Source organism: Myotis yumanensis, unplaced genomic scaffold (assembly GCF_028538775.1).
Source record: "Myotis yumanensis isolate MYYU_CA2020_CCGP unplaced genomic scaffold, mMyoYum1.0.hap1 SCAF_20, whole genome shotgun sequence".
NCBI classification, from domain to species: Eukaryota; Metazoa; Chordata; class Mammalia; order Chiroptera; family Vespertilionidae; genus Myotis; species Myotis yumanensis.
This window is the reverse complement of record NW_027223771.1, coordinates 10,078,018-10,094,534: the sequence shown is the minus strand read 5'-3', so window position 1 is coordinate 10,094,534 and position 16,517 is coordinate 10,078,018. Positions and strand designations below refer to the sequence as shown.

General features: G+C 53.1%; 1 protein-coding gene across 1 annotated transcript in view; it reads left to right on the top strand.

The window, feature by feature from the left end:
• The window catches only part of UBE2Q2 (ubiquitin conjugating enzyme E2 Q2), a 29,703-nt gene extending 15,626 nt beyond the window's left edge, over positions 1 to 14,077 (top strand). The window contains exons 7-13 of the mRNA XM_070400769.1: positions 549 to 609; positions 2,026 to 2,116; positions 4,750 to 4,808; positions 6,828 to 6,876; positions 7,812 to 7,907; positions 10,597 to 10,663; positions 12,590 to 14,077. Of these exons, the coding sequence (XP_070256870.1) occupies positions 549 to 609; positions 2,026 to 2,116; positions 4,750 to 4,808; positions 6,828 to 6,876; positions 7,812 to 7,907; positions 10,597 to 10,663; positions 12,590 to 12,621 (455 nt within the window). The 3' untranslated portion in view covers positions 12,622 to 14,077. The remainder of the gene's footprint in view (positions 1 to 548; positions 610 to 2,025; positions 2,117 to 4,749; positions 4,809 to 6,827; positions 6,877 to 7,811; positions 7,908 to 10,596; positions 10,664 to 12,589) is intronic.
• Positions 14,078 to 16,517: the final 2,440 nt, after the last annotated feature.

Sequence of the window (16,517 nt, the reverse complement as noted above, 5' to 3'; positions counted from 1 at the left end):
ATACAGTTAAATATTTGAATCATGGCTTATCTTTAAATGTTAAATAACTTGTTTCTGCAGCACTGTTTGGAGTAGCAAAAAATAAAAGCTAATCAGATAAAGGGTGGCATTGGTTAAATTACGCTGTGTCTATAAAATAAATTACTGCAGAAACGGTAAGAAAATTGACAGTAGGTTTCCATGTACCAAGTTGGAAAGATGCCCCAGAAAGTTGACGAAAGGAGATGAAACTGTGTGTGTGGGGCGGGGGGGGGGGGGGGGGGCGGGGGCGGGTCCCCATTGTTGTAGAAACGTTTGCGTGTGCGTGGAGAAAGGTGCCTGGGATTTTACAGGATTTCTTCTCCCACTGGCAGTTGATGGTACATAGTTTCTCAGCTCGTTAAAGAAGCCTCTTCGTTAGCGGCTCTAACCATCTGGGAAGGGCGTGAGGTGCTCAGCGCTGGTGGCAGCAGTTCCCATGTAGCTTCGTTCCGTTTCAGTGGCACCGTTTCTAGCTTTGGGGGCTGTTGAGTGTCTAGATGAGTAACTAACACACTGTGTCTTTGCAGGGTTTTACTCAGTGGAACTCATAAATGACAGTTTGTACGACTGGCATGTGAAGCTTCAGAAGTAAGTGGCTGTTCCTGCTGCCCTCGCGGGATTGGCTTAAGGGCAGCTGTCCCATGGCGATTCCCCTCCTCATTTGAAACCATTAGAACGGCTTCTACTTGGCGCTTTAGTCGTTCTAGAGCAGTGGTTCTCAACCCTCTGGCCCGTTAAATACCGTTCCTCATGTTGTGACCCAACCATAACATTATTTTCGTTGCTACTTCATCACTGTCATGTAAATATCTGATCTGCAGGATGGTCTTAGGCGACCCCTGTGAAAGGGTCGTGGGACCGCCAAAGGGGTCGCGACCCACAGGTTGAGAACCGCTGGTCTAGGGTGTAAAGATGAGCTGTTTCCTGGGCTGAGTGACAAGTAAGGTGAGGAGGAAGGAGCAGAGGAGGGGGCGGCTGTGGGACAGTGTCTGCTGGAGGCGGGTGGACACAAGTGGATTGACCAACCGGCCAGGTTGACTGGTAGCAGCTTGTCTTCGAAGGAGGGGGTCTGTGTGAGACCTGAATACATAGGTGTCATCACACAGGTTTAGGTTTTGTCGGTGGTTTCATCTTTCCTGGTCTTGTCCATGGTGATTGACCTCCGTGACCCCCTGTCTAACAGTGCAGTTTTAGGAAAGGAGATGGCATTTGTTTTGAGTCCTTGAGAAAATTATGTACATGTGACACGGCCATCTCCTCTAGAACGACTGCTCACCCTGAGTCACCAAAGGAGAATCGATTGAGAATATTGTGATACGTTTTTTGTTGGTTTTAATCCTCACCTGAGATACTGTTTCCACTGATTTTTCGAGAGAGTGGAAGGGAGGGAGGAAGAGGGGGAGAGAGAGAGAGAGAGAGAGGGGGAGACATTTACATGAGAGAAACACATGGATTGGTGCCTCCCCTGTGAGCCTCGACCAGGGATCAGACCTGCAGCCGGCTGCGTGCCTGTGCCTGGGACCAGGACCCTTCAGTGCTCGGGCCGACGCTCTAGTACTGAGCAGCACCGCCCAGGGCTGGAATCCCGTGGTCTCTCTCTCTCTCTCTCTTTTTTTTTTCTTTAAATATGTTTATTGATATCAGAGAGGAAGGGAGAGGGATAGAGAGAGAAACATCAGTGATGAGAGAATCATCGATTGGCTGCCTCCTGCACGTGCCCCAGCGGAAATTGAGCCCGCAACCTGGGCCTGTGCCCTGACAGGAATGCAGCTGTGACCTCCTGGTTCATCGGTCGACGCTCAGCCACCGAGCACACCGGCCGGGCCGTGGCCTCTTTGTGAACTTTATCCCCAGGAGTTGGGGTTGCAGGGTTTGTTTTTCCACAGAACAGCTGTCGCCCTCGTCTGCTTAGACTTACCCTCGGGCTCTGTTGCAGCCCTTGGGCCAGCTCCTTTCTGAGGCTGGTGAGTAAAGAATCCGACTTTTTTGTTTTTTAATTCTTAGGGTTGATCCTGATAGTCCTTTGCACAGTGATCTTCAGATCTTAAAAGAAAAAGAAGGCATAGAATATATTTTGCTTAACTTCTCTTTTAAGGTAAGAAAATTGTGGCTGCACTCCATGTGCTGCTCGTGGGAATGCGTGTTTGTACAATTGCTTTGGAAAACAGTTGGGATTTCTGGGAGCAGTGCCTGCGTTCAGGGGTCCCCGGGCGTGTGCCCTGCCAGACGTGTGCTCGGTGCACGGGGGCCTGTGAGGGCGGCCCTGGGCACGTGGCCCCCATGGGAAGGTTTCCATGAGCGAGCAGAGCGACGAGCCCAGATGGTGGCTCTTAAACAGAAAGTGGGCAAAAGACGCCCCCAGTGCACAGGCCATTCCTGAGGAGCTCGAAACAGGTAAGACCCGTGATGCTGTCTCGGCCATGCAACCTCAGGGAGGCATGCTCACCCTCCAGTGGGGAGGAAATTGTCCTCGGAGTGAAAGAGTCTTAGAGATGACAGTGGAGGTTTTAAATCTTTTGTTTAAGAAGAAATGGCACGTGTTTTCAAGGAGGGATGTGTGACCTGTTTTCACGTTGAGGAACGTTCGTGCCTCAGTTGTCGTCCAGGCGTGTCCGTGTGAACACCTGGCTCTCGGTGCGAGCGTGAGGGCGGTGCTTTCTCTTCCCTCCACGAGGACTGCGTTCCGTAGTGATAGCTCCCCCCGAGCCTTACGTGAGGGGCGGAGGTGGGGGGGCAGGGGTGCCTGGAGTTGGGCTGCGTGTTCCCTCAGTTACACTTTCTGTTTGGGAGCCGCTGGGTGAGACGGATGCTTGGGGAGCGGCTCCCTTCCCTCCGGCCGGTTCTCCAGGAGGCGGTGGTGGTGGCCTGTCCCTTCTGTTCGGTCACAGGAGCTGCACAGCGTGGAGGTGTTTCTCTGGGTCCCCGACCTTGTTCTTAGGGGTCAATGCTGTTTCCCCTCAGCTGCCACCTTCGCTGCAGCCCCTGGGGGAGAGCGCGTGTCGCTGTCTCGGGGTTCGGCTGGGTGTCTCCTCACGTCTCGGAGGTTCTGCCAGGGCTGGTTGTCTAATTGGAGCAGCTGGTCAGCGTGTCAGGTTTTGATCTTGTAGGTGCTTCCTGTTTGTCCTTCTCGCTCGGCTCTGGTTCTTATTCTTGGGTTTTTTATGTTTATTCCCGTTCCCACTCCCGTTCACTCCTTCGCTGCCTGGCAGTGACCAGGCGTGTCCTTAGCTCGTCGGAGGCGACAGGCAGTGGTCAGTTCGGGTTCCCCTTCCCTTGTCCGGCCCCGGGAGCGAGGCTGTGTCTGCATCTGGTCTGACCGAGAGCTGCAGGTCGTGCTTGGGCCGTGGCGCTCACCGAGGTGTGCGTGCGCGTTGGCTTCTGGTGGCCTCGTTCTCCAGGTCCCGTCTCCTCCCCGAGGCCCAGCCTTTCCTGTCCCTTCCCGGGGCCGTGGGAGGAAACAGCTGCACTTGGGCTGCGTCTGGGGAGTGTCGTCACGGTCAGGGTTCCAGCTGGAAGCTCCTTGCTCCCGGCCCTCGGGCGCCCTCCCCGCGTGCGGCCTCCGCTGTTGCTCTTGGAGGACGGGGAGTGCGCACGTGTGCGAAGCCCTTTCTCGTTTTGTTAAGTTTTCAGACGTTATCTCTCCAGACGCTGCCCGGTCCTGTCCCTCCTCCTCTCTCCGGGGACGCCCTGCGGATGGCAGCCTCTGGCCCGTGACCCTGGGTCCCGTTTTCTGCCTTCTTATCTCTCTTGGCTTCATGGTGGATATTTTTAGATCTATTTCCCAGTAACTGACTTGTTCTTCCATAAATCTTCACTGTGGCGAAGCTCACCCGTGAAGCGACTAGTTTCAGTTGTTGCATTTCTAAGGTTCAGTGTTTCTGTAGTTTGTCTTTCTATTGCAGTTCTCTGCCAGGGTTTCAGTCTTTGCTTTGCTTGTATATATGCAGCATCGTTACTTTAGAACCTGTGTCTGATAAATACTGACTCCTCGTGCCTGTTGTTTGCTTCTCGCTCTCTAATCTTGTCGTCTCTGGGCCTCATGGAGCTTACCTGCAGCGACAGCCTTACGCACGACAGACTGGGGAGCTGGCTGGAGCCCGGGCGCTGCTCTTCTCCAGCGAGGGCTCCTGTCGCCCTGCCAGGGGCTGGGCTCGGGCTCCAGCAGCCCAGGCCCCCGCAGGCGTTTCGGGCTGAGATGACCAGAGCGGAGGCGCCTCCTTGTCAGCAGGGAGTCCTTCCGGGTCCCAGCTCCGTGCGAGGGCCTGAGCCCCGCCGGCTTCACCTCCCTGCCCAGGGATGTCTGTCGGGAGCCTGCAGCTTCCTCCCCTCTGACCTTCCTCCGTGTGGTGGGAAGAAGCCCTGCTCTCCGGGCCCTGTGTCTTCTCGGCCTGAGTACGAAATGATTGACATGTTGTCCACCTTCTCTCGTTCCCGGTCAGAGGCTGGGTCCAAACGGCCGATCCGCATTCTGGACTGTTCCTTGACCCGGTTCCGTGGGAGGGGGCAGCTCCCATAGTCACACCTTCACCAGCGCCCGGCTCTGTCGGGAGTGATCTCAGCCTGGTGTTGGTTTGTTGGGCTTTGATTCCGTTCTCTTTCTGGTGCTATTTCCAGTGTCAGGACCCTCACTCATCATCAGGTAACAGGTGTCTTTATGGACTGAAATCTTCTGAGTAATGTGGTGTGAAAGGTGTTCTTCGAATCATTAACTTGCTCATTTGCTTTTAGGATAACTTCCCATTTGATCCTCCGTTTGTCCGCGTGGTGTTGCCGGTTCTCTCCGGAGGGTAAGTGTCGGTGGCCTTCCTGTTGCCGTGGGCACTGGAGCTCCCGAGGCCGGACGCCAGCTCGCCGGGGCTTCTGGAGGGCGGGGCCGGGGGCCTGAGAAGCGGCATTTCTCAGCCGGCTCAGGCGCAGCTCCCGTTGCTCGTCTGGGGACCACAGTTTGGGAACCACTGGTACCAACCACTGTGTGGTGCACGGGCAGAGCTTCTAATGGCCCCTGTTTGTAACCATTTCACCATTAAAAACCAGATGTTTTTAAAATATGAATTGTGATGGAGTGTCCAGAGAAAGTGAGATTAGAGAGTGAGTCCCACGGGCCTGTGGCTCCCGGGCTGTGGGGCGGCCGTCGGATGCCTTCGGGGGGTGGGCACGGCTGGAGAGCAGGTGGTAGTTGTCGGGCGCTTTCATCCAGGCTGGGAGGGGCCGAGTGTGCGCTGGGTTAGGGGCGAGGTGCCCTGTAGACCAGGGGCCCTCAAACTACGGCCCGCGGGCCACATGCAAATACAAATATTGTATTTGTTCCCGTTTTGTTTTTTTACTTCAAAATAAGATCTGTGCAGTGTGCACAGGAATCTGTTCATAGTTTTTTTTTAAACTATAGTCCGGCCTCCAACGGTCTGAGGGACAGCGAACTGGCCCCGTTTAAAAAGTTTGAGGACCCCTGGTCTAGACCCTCCGAGTAGGAGCGGCTGAACTACTTTGAGAATTCTGAAGTAGCTGACCAGATAAATGTACAAAAATATTTTTATCAGATCGTTTTGAAAGTTGATATGAACTTGACCAGCATAGATTTTTCACATTTTTGTTGTGAAAATGCCAAGAATGTTAAGAATTTATGATCGTAAACAGTTTACCACCTGGTTGTGGAGACAGACACACAGCCAGGAACGCAGCTGCCCCTCAGGTCTCAGCAGACACAGCCACCGACTCCACGGGCCTCTGCACAGCGCACAGCAGCCGTCACGTAGCTTTTTAAACACAGAGCTGACTGTGATGCCGTTTTCGGTTTTAAGGTCTTTCACATAGTTTCTCTTTACGGATTCTGTTTTCCACACGGGCTGTTGTCCCGTCCTTCACAGGAATACGGTCAGGTTCCTCACTCTGTGAAGTCATTCGGTTTATTCAACCTCGGATGCTTTTGGTCGGCTGGAGTCACAAGCCCAGGCCGGATGGTCTCGGCCAAGTTTACCGGGAGGACCGCCTGGCGCTGGGCAGAGGTGCAGGAGAAGGAACCGCGGGGACAGAAAGGCCGGGCCCAGAGGACGAAGCAGTCGCGTGGACTCGGTCCTCACACAGACCTGAGGGTCTTACTTACTGTTTCCAAGATTCCTACAGCTTTTCTTGTCTAAGATCAGTCCCTTGATTTTATTTGTAGGCGTGACAGTTCACGTATTTTTTAGTTTAAAAGAACATTAAAGGAGGAATGACATTCTTTTGTTTGAGGAACGTCAAAAGGCAGAGGAATCTCGATCTGCACTCGATCTTGGCGAAAAGCGAGACTCGGTGGAGGGTCTTGATCTGAAGGTCATTCCTGCGGAGCCTGGGCAGCCCCAGGGTCATCTGCTCAGAGAGCAGCTCAGAGCCAGGGCGGGAGCAGGGGGCACAGAGCGGCACCATTCGACCCTCACAGCACGAGGGATGGAGACGGTTAGACCGTGACTGCAGGTGCTCAGGGTCACAGATACGTGGAACGTACGTGTGCTCGAGGGAACCTCGCTGTCTAGGAGGGGGTCTCCGTCCCCTCCCGCCCCGCCCCTGGGCACGGAGGCCTGAGTTCCTGCTTCCTGGTAGCCGAGGCGTCTGTGAGTGTCCTGTTACCCAGACCTGTTCTGACTCTGAACGAGGCTGCGTGGGCTGGCACTGGGAGCGTGCATTACCCACAGTCCGGGCACCCGGCACTGTGTTTGTTCCCGCCTGTCTCCTAGTCTTCACATGTTGCGTACTTTCTTAGTAACGCACGTCAACCTAGGAAGGAACACGGAAACCTAGAGAACGGTGTATGATTCCTGTTTTCTTTTAAGGTACGTGTTGGGTGGTGGCGCGTTGTGTATGGAGCTTCTCACAAAACAGGTGACTTTTTTCTTTTCTTTTCTTTTTTCTCAATCTTCACCTGAGGATATTTTTTTTCCATTGATTTTTAGAGGGTGGAAGGGAGGGAGGGGAGGAGAGAGGGAGGGAGGGAGAGAGGGAGGGAGAGGGAGAGAGAAACATCGATGTGAGAGAGACGCATTGATTGGTTGCCTCCTGCACACACCCTGACCTGGGCCCGGGATGGAGCCTGCAACCCACGTGTGTGTCCTTGACCAGGAATTGAACCCGGAACCCTCCAGTGTGAGGACCGAGGCTCTAACCCTGAGCCACTGGCCAGTGCGGCTCTTTTCTTAAAGTGCCCGTGGCTCCACCCTCCACACGGGTTCGATTATGTAAATTAGACTGAGTGGAAAGGCTCTACTTGAAGGTTTTAATGTTCTTTCTTTTAATAGCAGCCACTTTAATAGTGAAAAAGCTGTGCAACATAAACCAGTAAAATGACATTGCACTGGGCTGTCTTATCTGTGCTAAGACAGGAAGTGAGTTATATTTAAGGTTATAATTTGCTCATGTTGGGCATTTAAAACAGGTTTTCTTTTTTCGTGTGTGTGAGATTTTAGAAATGGTTCAACTTTTCTTTCTTTTTTTAAAATATGTTTTTATTGATTTTTAGAGAAGGAGGGAGAGGGAGAGAGAGAGAGAAACATCCATGATGAGAGAGAATCATGGATTGGCTGCCTCCTGCACGCCCCCCATGGGGATCGAACCCGTAACTTGGGCCTGTGCCCTGATTAGGACTCGAACCCGGAACCCTTCAGTCCGCAGGCCGGCGCTCTATCCACTGAGCCACGTGGGCCAGGGCTGAGCTTCTCTTTCGCTTCATAAGCACAAACATCTCAGTGCTCATCTGCGGTTGCTGAGTGCTGCCGGCTGCTGTCGGCTTTCCCGCGCTGAGAGCAGCTTTCCCCCCCCAGGGCTGGAGCAGCGCCTACTCCATCGAGTCCGTCATCATGCAGATCAACGCCACCCTCGTCAAAGGCAAAGCCAGGGTGCAGTTCGGAGCAAATAAGGTACTTTTCTCAGTGACGTCACCTACAGACAGGAAGTGAGTTATATTTAAGGGGATAATTTGCTCATGTTGGGCATTAAAAACAGGTTTTTTTTCCGTGTGTGTGTGAGATTTTAGAAATGGTTCAACTTTCTTTCTTTTAAAATATGTCTTTATTGATTTTTAGAGAAGAAGGTGTCCACCGCTTCCCCGTCTCCCGAGGCATCTCCTGTTCCTTTTCTTTGTCCTTTTTAGATAAACATGCTTGGCTTCATTTTGTTACTGGTGCTTTGTTATATGTGCTTCGAAGTTTCCCCAAAGCGAGATCCTGTTATAATAGTGAATTCCCAGCGAGCATTTACGTGCTAAGCTCTGATCTAGGCATTTCACGTGTGTTGACCCTTTCAGTCCTCATAACCGAGGAGCAGGTTCACTCTCGTCCTCATGGTGTAGGTGAGCAGCTTGAAGGGCCCAGAGGCAGGTCGCTGCCTCAGGTGATGGGGGCGGAGCCAGGACGGGAGCCAGACAGGCGGCCGTCAGTCGCTGCTTTGAACCAGAGTTCTGTCCTTTGTCGCTGACTATCAGAATCATCTTTCCATGGCTGGTTTAGTTACCTGTAAACACAGGCGTGGGCCAGGGATGGACTCTGGGGTTAGTGTGTGTTGGGAAAATACCTGCGTGATGGAAATCTGCCTGACCTGACGTTTTTTAAACATTCAGCCGTTCCTAAAGGTCTGTGTGAACTGTGTGTTCAGTGCCAAATAGCATTAAATCTAAATATGTATTTATCACCGTAGTACAGGGCCCATCATGAGTCCACTAGAATCCTAACTCAGAGGAAGCAAAAAATTGAAAAGGCTATTTTTAAAAAACCGTTTATTTGGGATAATATTTAAAATAACTCATTTTTATTTTTAGCTCTTTTATCAGCTATTTCTTTACACTGGAACAAAATACCATTTTGTATAAAACCTAGAAGTTATTTATTGAACACCAATGAATTGCTTAACTACTTTTAGCTAGTTTTTTTTTTAACAGTGTTTATATTTCAGATGCTTTAAATGTACCAACAGAATAAGTATATAATACCAGAATTTTATTTTTCTAATGACAAGATTGATGCTTATTGTATAGTGTCTAAGGTAGGACACATGCAAAAACCTAAAAAGTCCTCTGTAAGTTGACTGTCTAGAAATACTGTTGGTATTTCCTTATGGAGAAAATACAGAGGGCTTAGAGCAGTGATCTTTCTGACTGAAAGAGCATCTCACCAATAACCCGCCATGTAAGCTCAGCTCTGAAATACAACTGTCTGGATGGTTTAAGCCTCTCCCAGCTTATAACCATACAAATCCAGTATTCTGTCTTTGTTTAGTGCTATGGTCCTGGAATCAGTCAATGTCAGTGTAATTGCTTTACACTTTTACATTTCCATGACTTATAGTTTTGTTAACAAATAAATAAAACCATTTTGCATAGAATGCTATCAGGCAGCTAAGAAATGTTTGCATATTAAAGTCTGTCTTGGCAGGTAAATTTTTTAAATTGTCACGATGAAACCTTCCTCTTCCATTTTTTTTTCTTGAGAAACATTTGTCAGTTAAGAATATGGAAACTTTTCATGATATAAGTTTTACCTTCCAGGATTCTAAAGTCATCAGGGAATAGTCTGTTCACTTTAAAAATGCTGCTATCCAAAAAGTGAGGTGCTAAATGGTATTTAAAAATACGCTGTCGTGTGTGTGTGTGTGTGTGTGTGTGTGTGTGAGAGAGAGAGAGAGAGAGAGAGAGAGAGAGAAAGCGGGAGAGGGAGAGAGAGAGAGGGCTATAGTATATAGAGAATATAGTATATAGAGAGTATATAGAGTGTTCAGGAAAGTGCTGACAGGTGCTGAAATATTGGGGTGGGCTGGCTAGAGATGGGAGGGAGACTATATTTACTATAAATACTTACAAATGAATTCATAAACCAAGTAAGAACATTTTTAAAACTAACTGGTGCCATACAGATCATATATGTTAAATATGCTGCAACTAAGGTTAGAAGACAGTGAAAAGACAAACACCCATCTACGTAAATCTGGGAATTAAACACACTCTAAATCATGGCTTTTAAAAAGTCATATGAAAATTTAAAAGTACGTGGACCTGAGCCCCCCCCCCCCGCCCCCCCCCCCCCCCCCCCCCCCATGGATCGGCAGGAAGGAGGGTCTCACGTTTTTATACATTATTTTGTTTGGTGCCACTCATGGGCATTCTTTAGGCTTTAACGTCCGAATGTCACTTACATGTGCAGTCCTTAAAGCTCAGTGCTTTCCTGTCTGAAGGTAACAGCTGAGCATTTGTTCTGGACACGGTTTAGGAGGGAGAGAGTTAGGGTTCCCCTTAGGTCCGTAGCCGCCTGTAACTCGCTTCACCCTGTGGCGGGCACGTGGGCACTACAGGGTGTGTGCTGTGCAGCGGCAGCAGGACTTACCGGGAACTGCGAGGCGTGTCCATTCCTGTTGGACCACAGCTGGATTTGTTATTCTTCTCAGATGTTAAGGAATCATGAACTTGAGCACGGAGGGTATTCAGTTAAAAATTGCTTTGAAATGGAAATAGAATTGGTTCCTGTGCTCTTTTAAGCACAGTGTGACACATCCATAAATTATTTGCCATGATTTTCATCTGCTTAGAGTTTTGATTTAAAATGTATATTTCTCTTTCAGAATCAATATAATCTAGCAAGAGCCCAGCAGTCTTATAATTCCATTGTACAGATCCACGAGAAAAACGGTATGTTCAATCCCATATGTATTTATTGCCATTTGTCTTGCATCATGTACTGCCGATATTTATCCTGTTTTATTGTTGGTTTTGCTCTCCTATCTTGTCAAGTGCAGTCACCCCTGAGAAAGCTCCACTTGGGGACCCACACCCTGTGCTTCCTTCCAAGTCGTGGCTCCAGATACTTGGCCTGAGAGCCTCTGCTTCAGAGTTAGGATCCCTGAGCAGATCCCTGAGCAGATGGGTCCTCTGACTCCTCTGAAGTGTGTGGAGTCGGGACAGGAGCTCAGTGTCTACCTGTGGCGGGGCCCGGGCCAGCGCAGGTCCTTCAACGGCGATGAATCAGCAGGGCCTGGCCCGCCCCTCCCGGTGGTGGCTGCTGCTCGCCGATCCTGCACGCTTGTCACTCAGGCTAATTCTAATATCGAGCATATTTCATAAGCTTCACTGGCCTCACCTAAACTTTGCTGTGTTCTCCGCGCATGTTTGCGCCTTGTCTCTGACTGAGGTAATAGATTGACTTGGAACCAGACCTGTTTTCCGTGCCGTTTCTGTCACTCGCCGGCTCTGTGGCCGCGAACAGTCCTGTGGCCTCTGCCTGTCTCCTCGACTCAGATTGGCACGAGGTCTGTCTTCCAAACTCGAGAGGAGAAAAGGGCAGAGTGCGTGCGGCCTTCGTAGCTCAGTGCTGGGGGGATGGTCGTCGCTGTCGAGCTGGGGGACGGCGCGTTCTGTGTGCAGAGGACAGGGCGCGAGGAAAAGAAACGCCAAGTCCTTTTCCTTCAGGAGAATTGACGGTAACCCTTCTCTGCTGTGCTGGGCCGGTGCCAGCTTGTGGCCGGGAGCTGTGTTTTGTGCTCAGGTCATTTTAATGCCGACGGGAACTTGTCGCTTGCGGTGACTGTTGGATTCTGAGAGGCTGGCACGGCCCACGCGGAGGTACTGGGTCTGGGCGCAGACCAGGCCGAGGGGAGCCCACAGGACAGCGGGGCTGATGCTCCTGCTGGTGGGGGGTCGCCCTCGGCGTGTAAAGAAGCAAACCTGTGAGGCATGAAGCGAGGTTTCCTGTATCCAAACCGTCTTCAGGTTCTGAAGCGGGAAAGGCTCAAACTTGGCAAGTCTGGGCTTCCTAACTGTCCTCTCCAGCCCCGCGTCAGGGTGTGTGGGCTGTGAGGGCAGAGCCAGGAGGTGCCTTCGTCTGGCTCCTGCTGAGGGGTCTCGGGTCCCGTCGCTGGGTCCCTGCCCACGGCTTCCTCGCTGCTGGTCGCGGCGTCTCATCCACCGACCACAGCCCCGGGCCTCTGGCTCTGGTGCCAGGACTTTGTTGGGGGAGAGTGTTCTCAGGGAGGGTTACTGTTAAACACGGAGTCTGAGTGGGATGTGAAGCCTAGCTTTAGTCCAGTATTCCACACTTACCTTCAGCAAATCCAGTAATTGGAGATCGTATGTTGAAAGCTCAGGTACAGTTTATTCGTAGAAAATGACTGTGTACAGACGGTCTCCAGCGGACACTGGTTGGACTCAGGAGTTTTGACTTCATGAGGGTGTGGAAGGATACGATTCAGAGGAACCATATTTTGGATTTGAATCCGGATCTTTCCGGGGCAGCGGTGCACGTTATGTGATGGTCTCGAGATGCCGGACAGCGGCCTCGAGCCGCAGCTCCCGCCGGGCAGGGAGCGCGAGTCGCCCGGTGCTGCTCGTGTGCTTCTGGGTGAGCGCGCTCTGCCCACCGTGGGCTCAGGCGCGCATCGGGCGGGCAGGGACCCCTCTGGCAATCAAGCAGCCTCTGTGTTTTAACGTGGAAGTGCTGTTCCCAGCCCGTGTGAGTTTACCTTTGCAGTAGTTTTAACCATGAAAATGACGCGTCGAGGACGTAGCCAGCCTTAATAACATGTCCGTTTCAGAACTAAAGTGTCTCCCCACCTGTTTCAGGCTGGTACACGCCTCCGAAGGAAGACGGCTAGTGGATGGACTGCCCCAGGCTCGGACCAACGTTGCTTTAAAGAAACCTTCCCACCGTGCAGACCAGCTTCGAGTGCCCATAACAGCAGCCCCGACGACGTTAGCTGATAGACACTTTAGTGGATACTCTGTCACCTGACATCCTGCATAAGTTACAGCCTCTCATTTGCTCATTGTAGGTATCTTGGACTCAGCAGTGGGGCCTTTCCTGTATTTTTCTTGATAAATACATACACTGGCCACTCCTTATCATCTCTTTTTCTTGAAAAATGAAATCTGTTAGCAGGCAGGTCAGCACCAGGTCCTGGAGTTGCAGCCGTAGGTGACGCCTCCCTGTGAGCTCGTGCGCTGCGAGGACTCGCAGTGTGCTGTCCCCTTAGAGCCAATAAAGGTGATTGGGTGTTCCTGTCGGTTTAGGAAATTGAAGGTCTTCTCGATCACAGTAGCCTTTTCCGGTTGCCAAAATAAGGACAGAAAACCTGCTCCAGGAATTGTTATACTTTTTATGGCCTCTCTGGGGCCGTTTCCCACAGATATGCTCTTAACTGAATTGCAAGGTGGGGCCACGCAAGCACGTCAGCCGTGGTGGTGACTCCACTGGGCATCAGGCTTGCTGGCTGAAGCTGTTACTGGCTCAATATGTCTGATGAAGATCTGCAGTCTAGATCTTGACGTTATTTAAAATACTAAGTCATTTTACATTTCCATTTTATTAACGGGATGTTGCAATCGTTTGTAAACTAATAAGCTTATAAAGTGATTGGCACACAGACAGACTCCTAAGGACAAACAGATCCCTCACTTTTAGACCTAAAAATTTTTGCTACAGTCATAACATGGCTTTTACTTAAAGACTAATAGGAACTCTACACGTTAATTCTTTTATAAAACCTGACTCAGATCAGCACCCTCTCCATTCTCTTGCCTTACCTGAATCAGTCCTGTTTGATTGGAAGTCGATTTTTTATATACCCACGTTTGATTTAAAAGTAAGGTCTAGTTATTAAGCACTTTTAAAATGAAATCCAGAAGCACATTTTCTGCACAAATCACTTACAAAGTTCAAAAGTGTTTCTTAGGCACTTGCTCCGAGAGTCAGTTTTCAACTTTGTAAGCCACCTGGGAGAGAGACCTGCACGGCTGCAGGGCCGCAGCGTGTGGGGCCGCGGGGGAGGCTGTCCTGGGTTTGCTCACGTGGTGACATTTGTGCTCAGTTCTGATACAGTGGCTCAGACAACAAGGCAGAATTCTTTAAAGCATTACAGTTCCTTAAACCTAAGGCTGGATCTTGAATACATTATTGAATTCTTTAATATCCTGATGGCTAGCAGGTTGACAGCTGCACATTTGGCATGCTTTGTTTTTATTTGGAGTTTATTTTTCATTGCAGATTTATTTGGCAATGTACAGTAAATTTTGTAAACTTGCATCAAGTTTATGAATAAAGAATCATTTAAGAAATAACGCTGTCCTTTGCCCTCATTAGAGGTGCCCTTTGCTCGGGTCCGGAGTTCTGTGGGGTCTCTGGAGTAGGAGTGCGGGGCGATGGTGAGGAGAGACGCTGGGAGAGCGGGTTGGTTTGACAAGAGCGACAGCCCAGGACGGTGTGTGCCCGCCGATGTAGCCGCCCAGGCCTCCCTCAGTCTTCGCTCCCCCACACTCGTTCTTCAATAGAAACGTCTCCTGGCTGCCCCTAGTTTCCCCGTCAGTCCTCCGCTCCCCCTGGGGGTCCCCGGGCCGCCTCACACGAGGCCAAGTTCGCACAACAGGAAGCCCAGGGCAGGAGCAGCTCCTCTGGGCTCCGCTGGAGGCTCGGAGGTTTGTGTTGGTTCCACCCGGATGGAAGCTGTGGGTGGATGCGGTCCTGCTCCCTCCTCCCAGGCAGTCCTGTCTCCAGGGTCTCCTGGGGGGTCTTCAGTCGCCCTCCCCCTGCCCCTCCCCCCCCAGCAGCGCCCTCCCCTTTCCTGTCCCAAACCAATGCCTGGATCTCCTTGGACCCCGGTTCTCAGCATGTCATTTGGGGAACCCGGGAGACCCCACGAGGCCCTTTTAGGAGGCGTTGAAGGTCAAAAAGGATTTTCCTGATAAAACATCAGTTGCCCTTTTCAATCTCGCTCGCTCTCAAGCGCACAGAGGAGTTTTCCGGGGCCCACGCGCCTGATACGGCCACAGCCCGAGTTCCCGGGCCAACCCAGCTAGCTGCCTTCTCTTAAGCCAGACGGAGGTTTTCACTATTGGGGGGGGGGGGGGGCGTTCTTTTTTTCATAAAAATGTTCTTTGTTAATGTGAAGTGGACTTGTTACTTTAATGTTACAGTGTTTTAACATGGCCGATATCAACAGGCATACCCCACGCGAACAGGTGCGAGCCCTGCCCTGGCCGGTGTTGCTCAGTGGGTAGAGCGTGGGCCCAGGGAGGAAGGGTCCGGGTTCCATTCCGGTCAAGGGCACGACCTCGGTTGTGTGCGTTGCTTGCGGGAGGCAACCCATCTGTGCATCTCTTCTCTCTTGTCTCTTCTCCCTTCCACTCTAAGTCAATGGACACATACCCTCGGGGGAGGATTAACAGCCGCAGCAAAGGAGCGCGTGGGAGTCCCGAGGCCAGGAAGTTTGAAACCCACTAGTGAGACCAGTTCCTGGGGAGGAGCCAGGGCTGGGCCAGCCGGGCAGCGGCGGGAGTAGAGGGCGGGGGCGGGGGAGGGGGGGGGGGAGACAGGGGCAGCTGCACCTGCTGTGCTCGCTTTCCATCGGAATCGGGCAGCTCCAGACCCATGCAACAGGCCCGCTGAGCACGAGGTCCGCGGTGCAGGCGGGGGACCGAGGTGCAGGTAGGGGATCCCGGTGCAGGCGGGGGACCGCGGTGCAGGCGGGGGATCCCGGTGCAGGCGGGGGACCCCGGTGCAGGCGGGGGACCGCGGTGCAGGCGGGGGACCGCGGTGCAGGCGGGGGATCCCGGTGCAGGCGGGGGGACCGCGGTGCAGGCGGGGGATCGCGGTGCAGGCGGGGGGACCGCGGTGCAGGTAGGGGATCCCGGTGCAGGCGGGGGGACCGCGGTGCAGGCGGGGGATCGCGGTGCAGGCGGGGGGACCGCGGTGCAGGTAGGGGATCCCGGTGCAGGCGGGGGACCGCGGTGCAGGTAGGGGATCCCGGTGCAGGCGGGGGACCGCGGTGCAGGTAGGGGATCCCGGTGCAGGCGGGGGACCGCGGTGCAGGCGGGGGATCGCGGTGCAGGCGGGGGATCCCGGTGCAGGCGGGGGACCGCGGTGCAGGCGGGGGATCCCGGTGCAGGCGGGGGACCGCGGTGCAGGCGGGGGATCCCGGTGCAGGCGGGGGATCGCGGTGCAGGCGGGGGATCCCGGTGCAGGCGGGGGACCGCGGTGTAGGCGGGGGATCCCGGTGCAGGCGGGGGACCGCGGTGTAGGCGGGGGATCGCGGTGCAGGCGGGGGATCGCGGTGCAGGCGGGGGATCCCGGTGCAGGCGGGGGACCGCGGTGTAGGCGGGGGATCCCGGTGCAGGCGGGGGACCGCGGTGCAGGCGGGGGACCGCGGTGCAGGCGGGGGACTGAGGTGCAGGCGGGGGACCGCGGTGCAGGCGGGGGACCGCGGTGCAGGCGGGGGACCGCGGTGCAGCGCCCGTTGCCACGCACGAGGGCGGCTTCTAAAGCAGACACCGCCCGTGGAAAAGCTGAGCTCGTGGTGCCAACAGGCTTTGGGCTGAGGACGAGCCAGAATCTGCCTCCGGGGACGCGGGGGGCGAGGGCGGCGGAAGCTTTGCTGTGCCTGCGGGACTGACAGCTGGAAGGCTAGTTCTCAAGGACCCGGCGGAAGTCCGCTGCCGGAAGTCCCGCCCCATCCGGAAGTGGCGCGCGCCTGCGCAGTGTGCACCGGCCGGAGCTGGA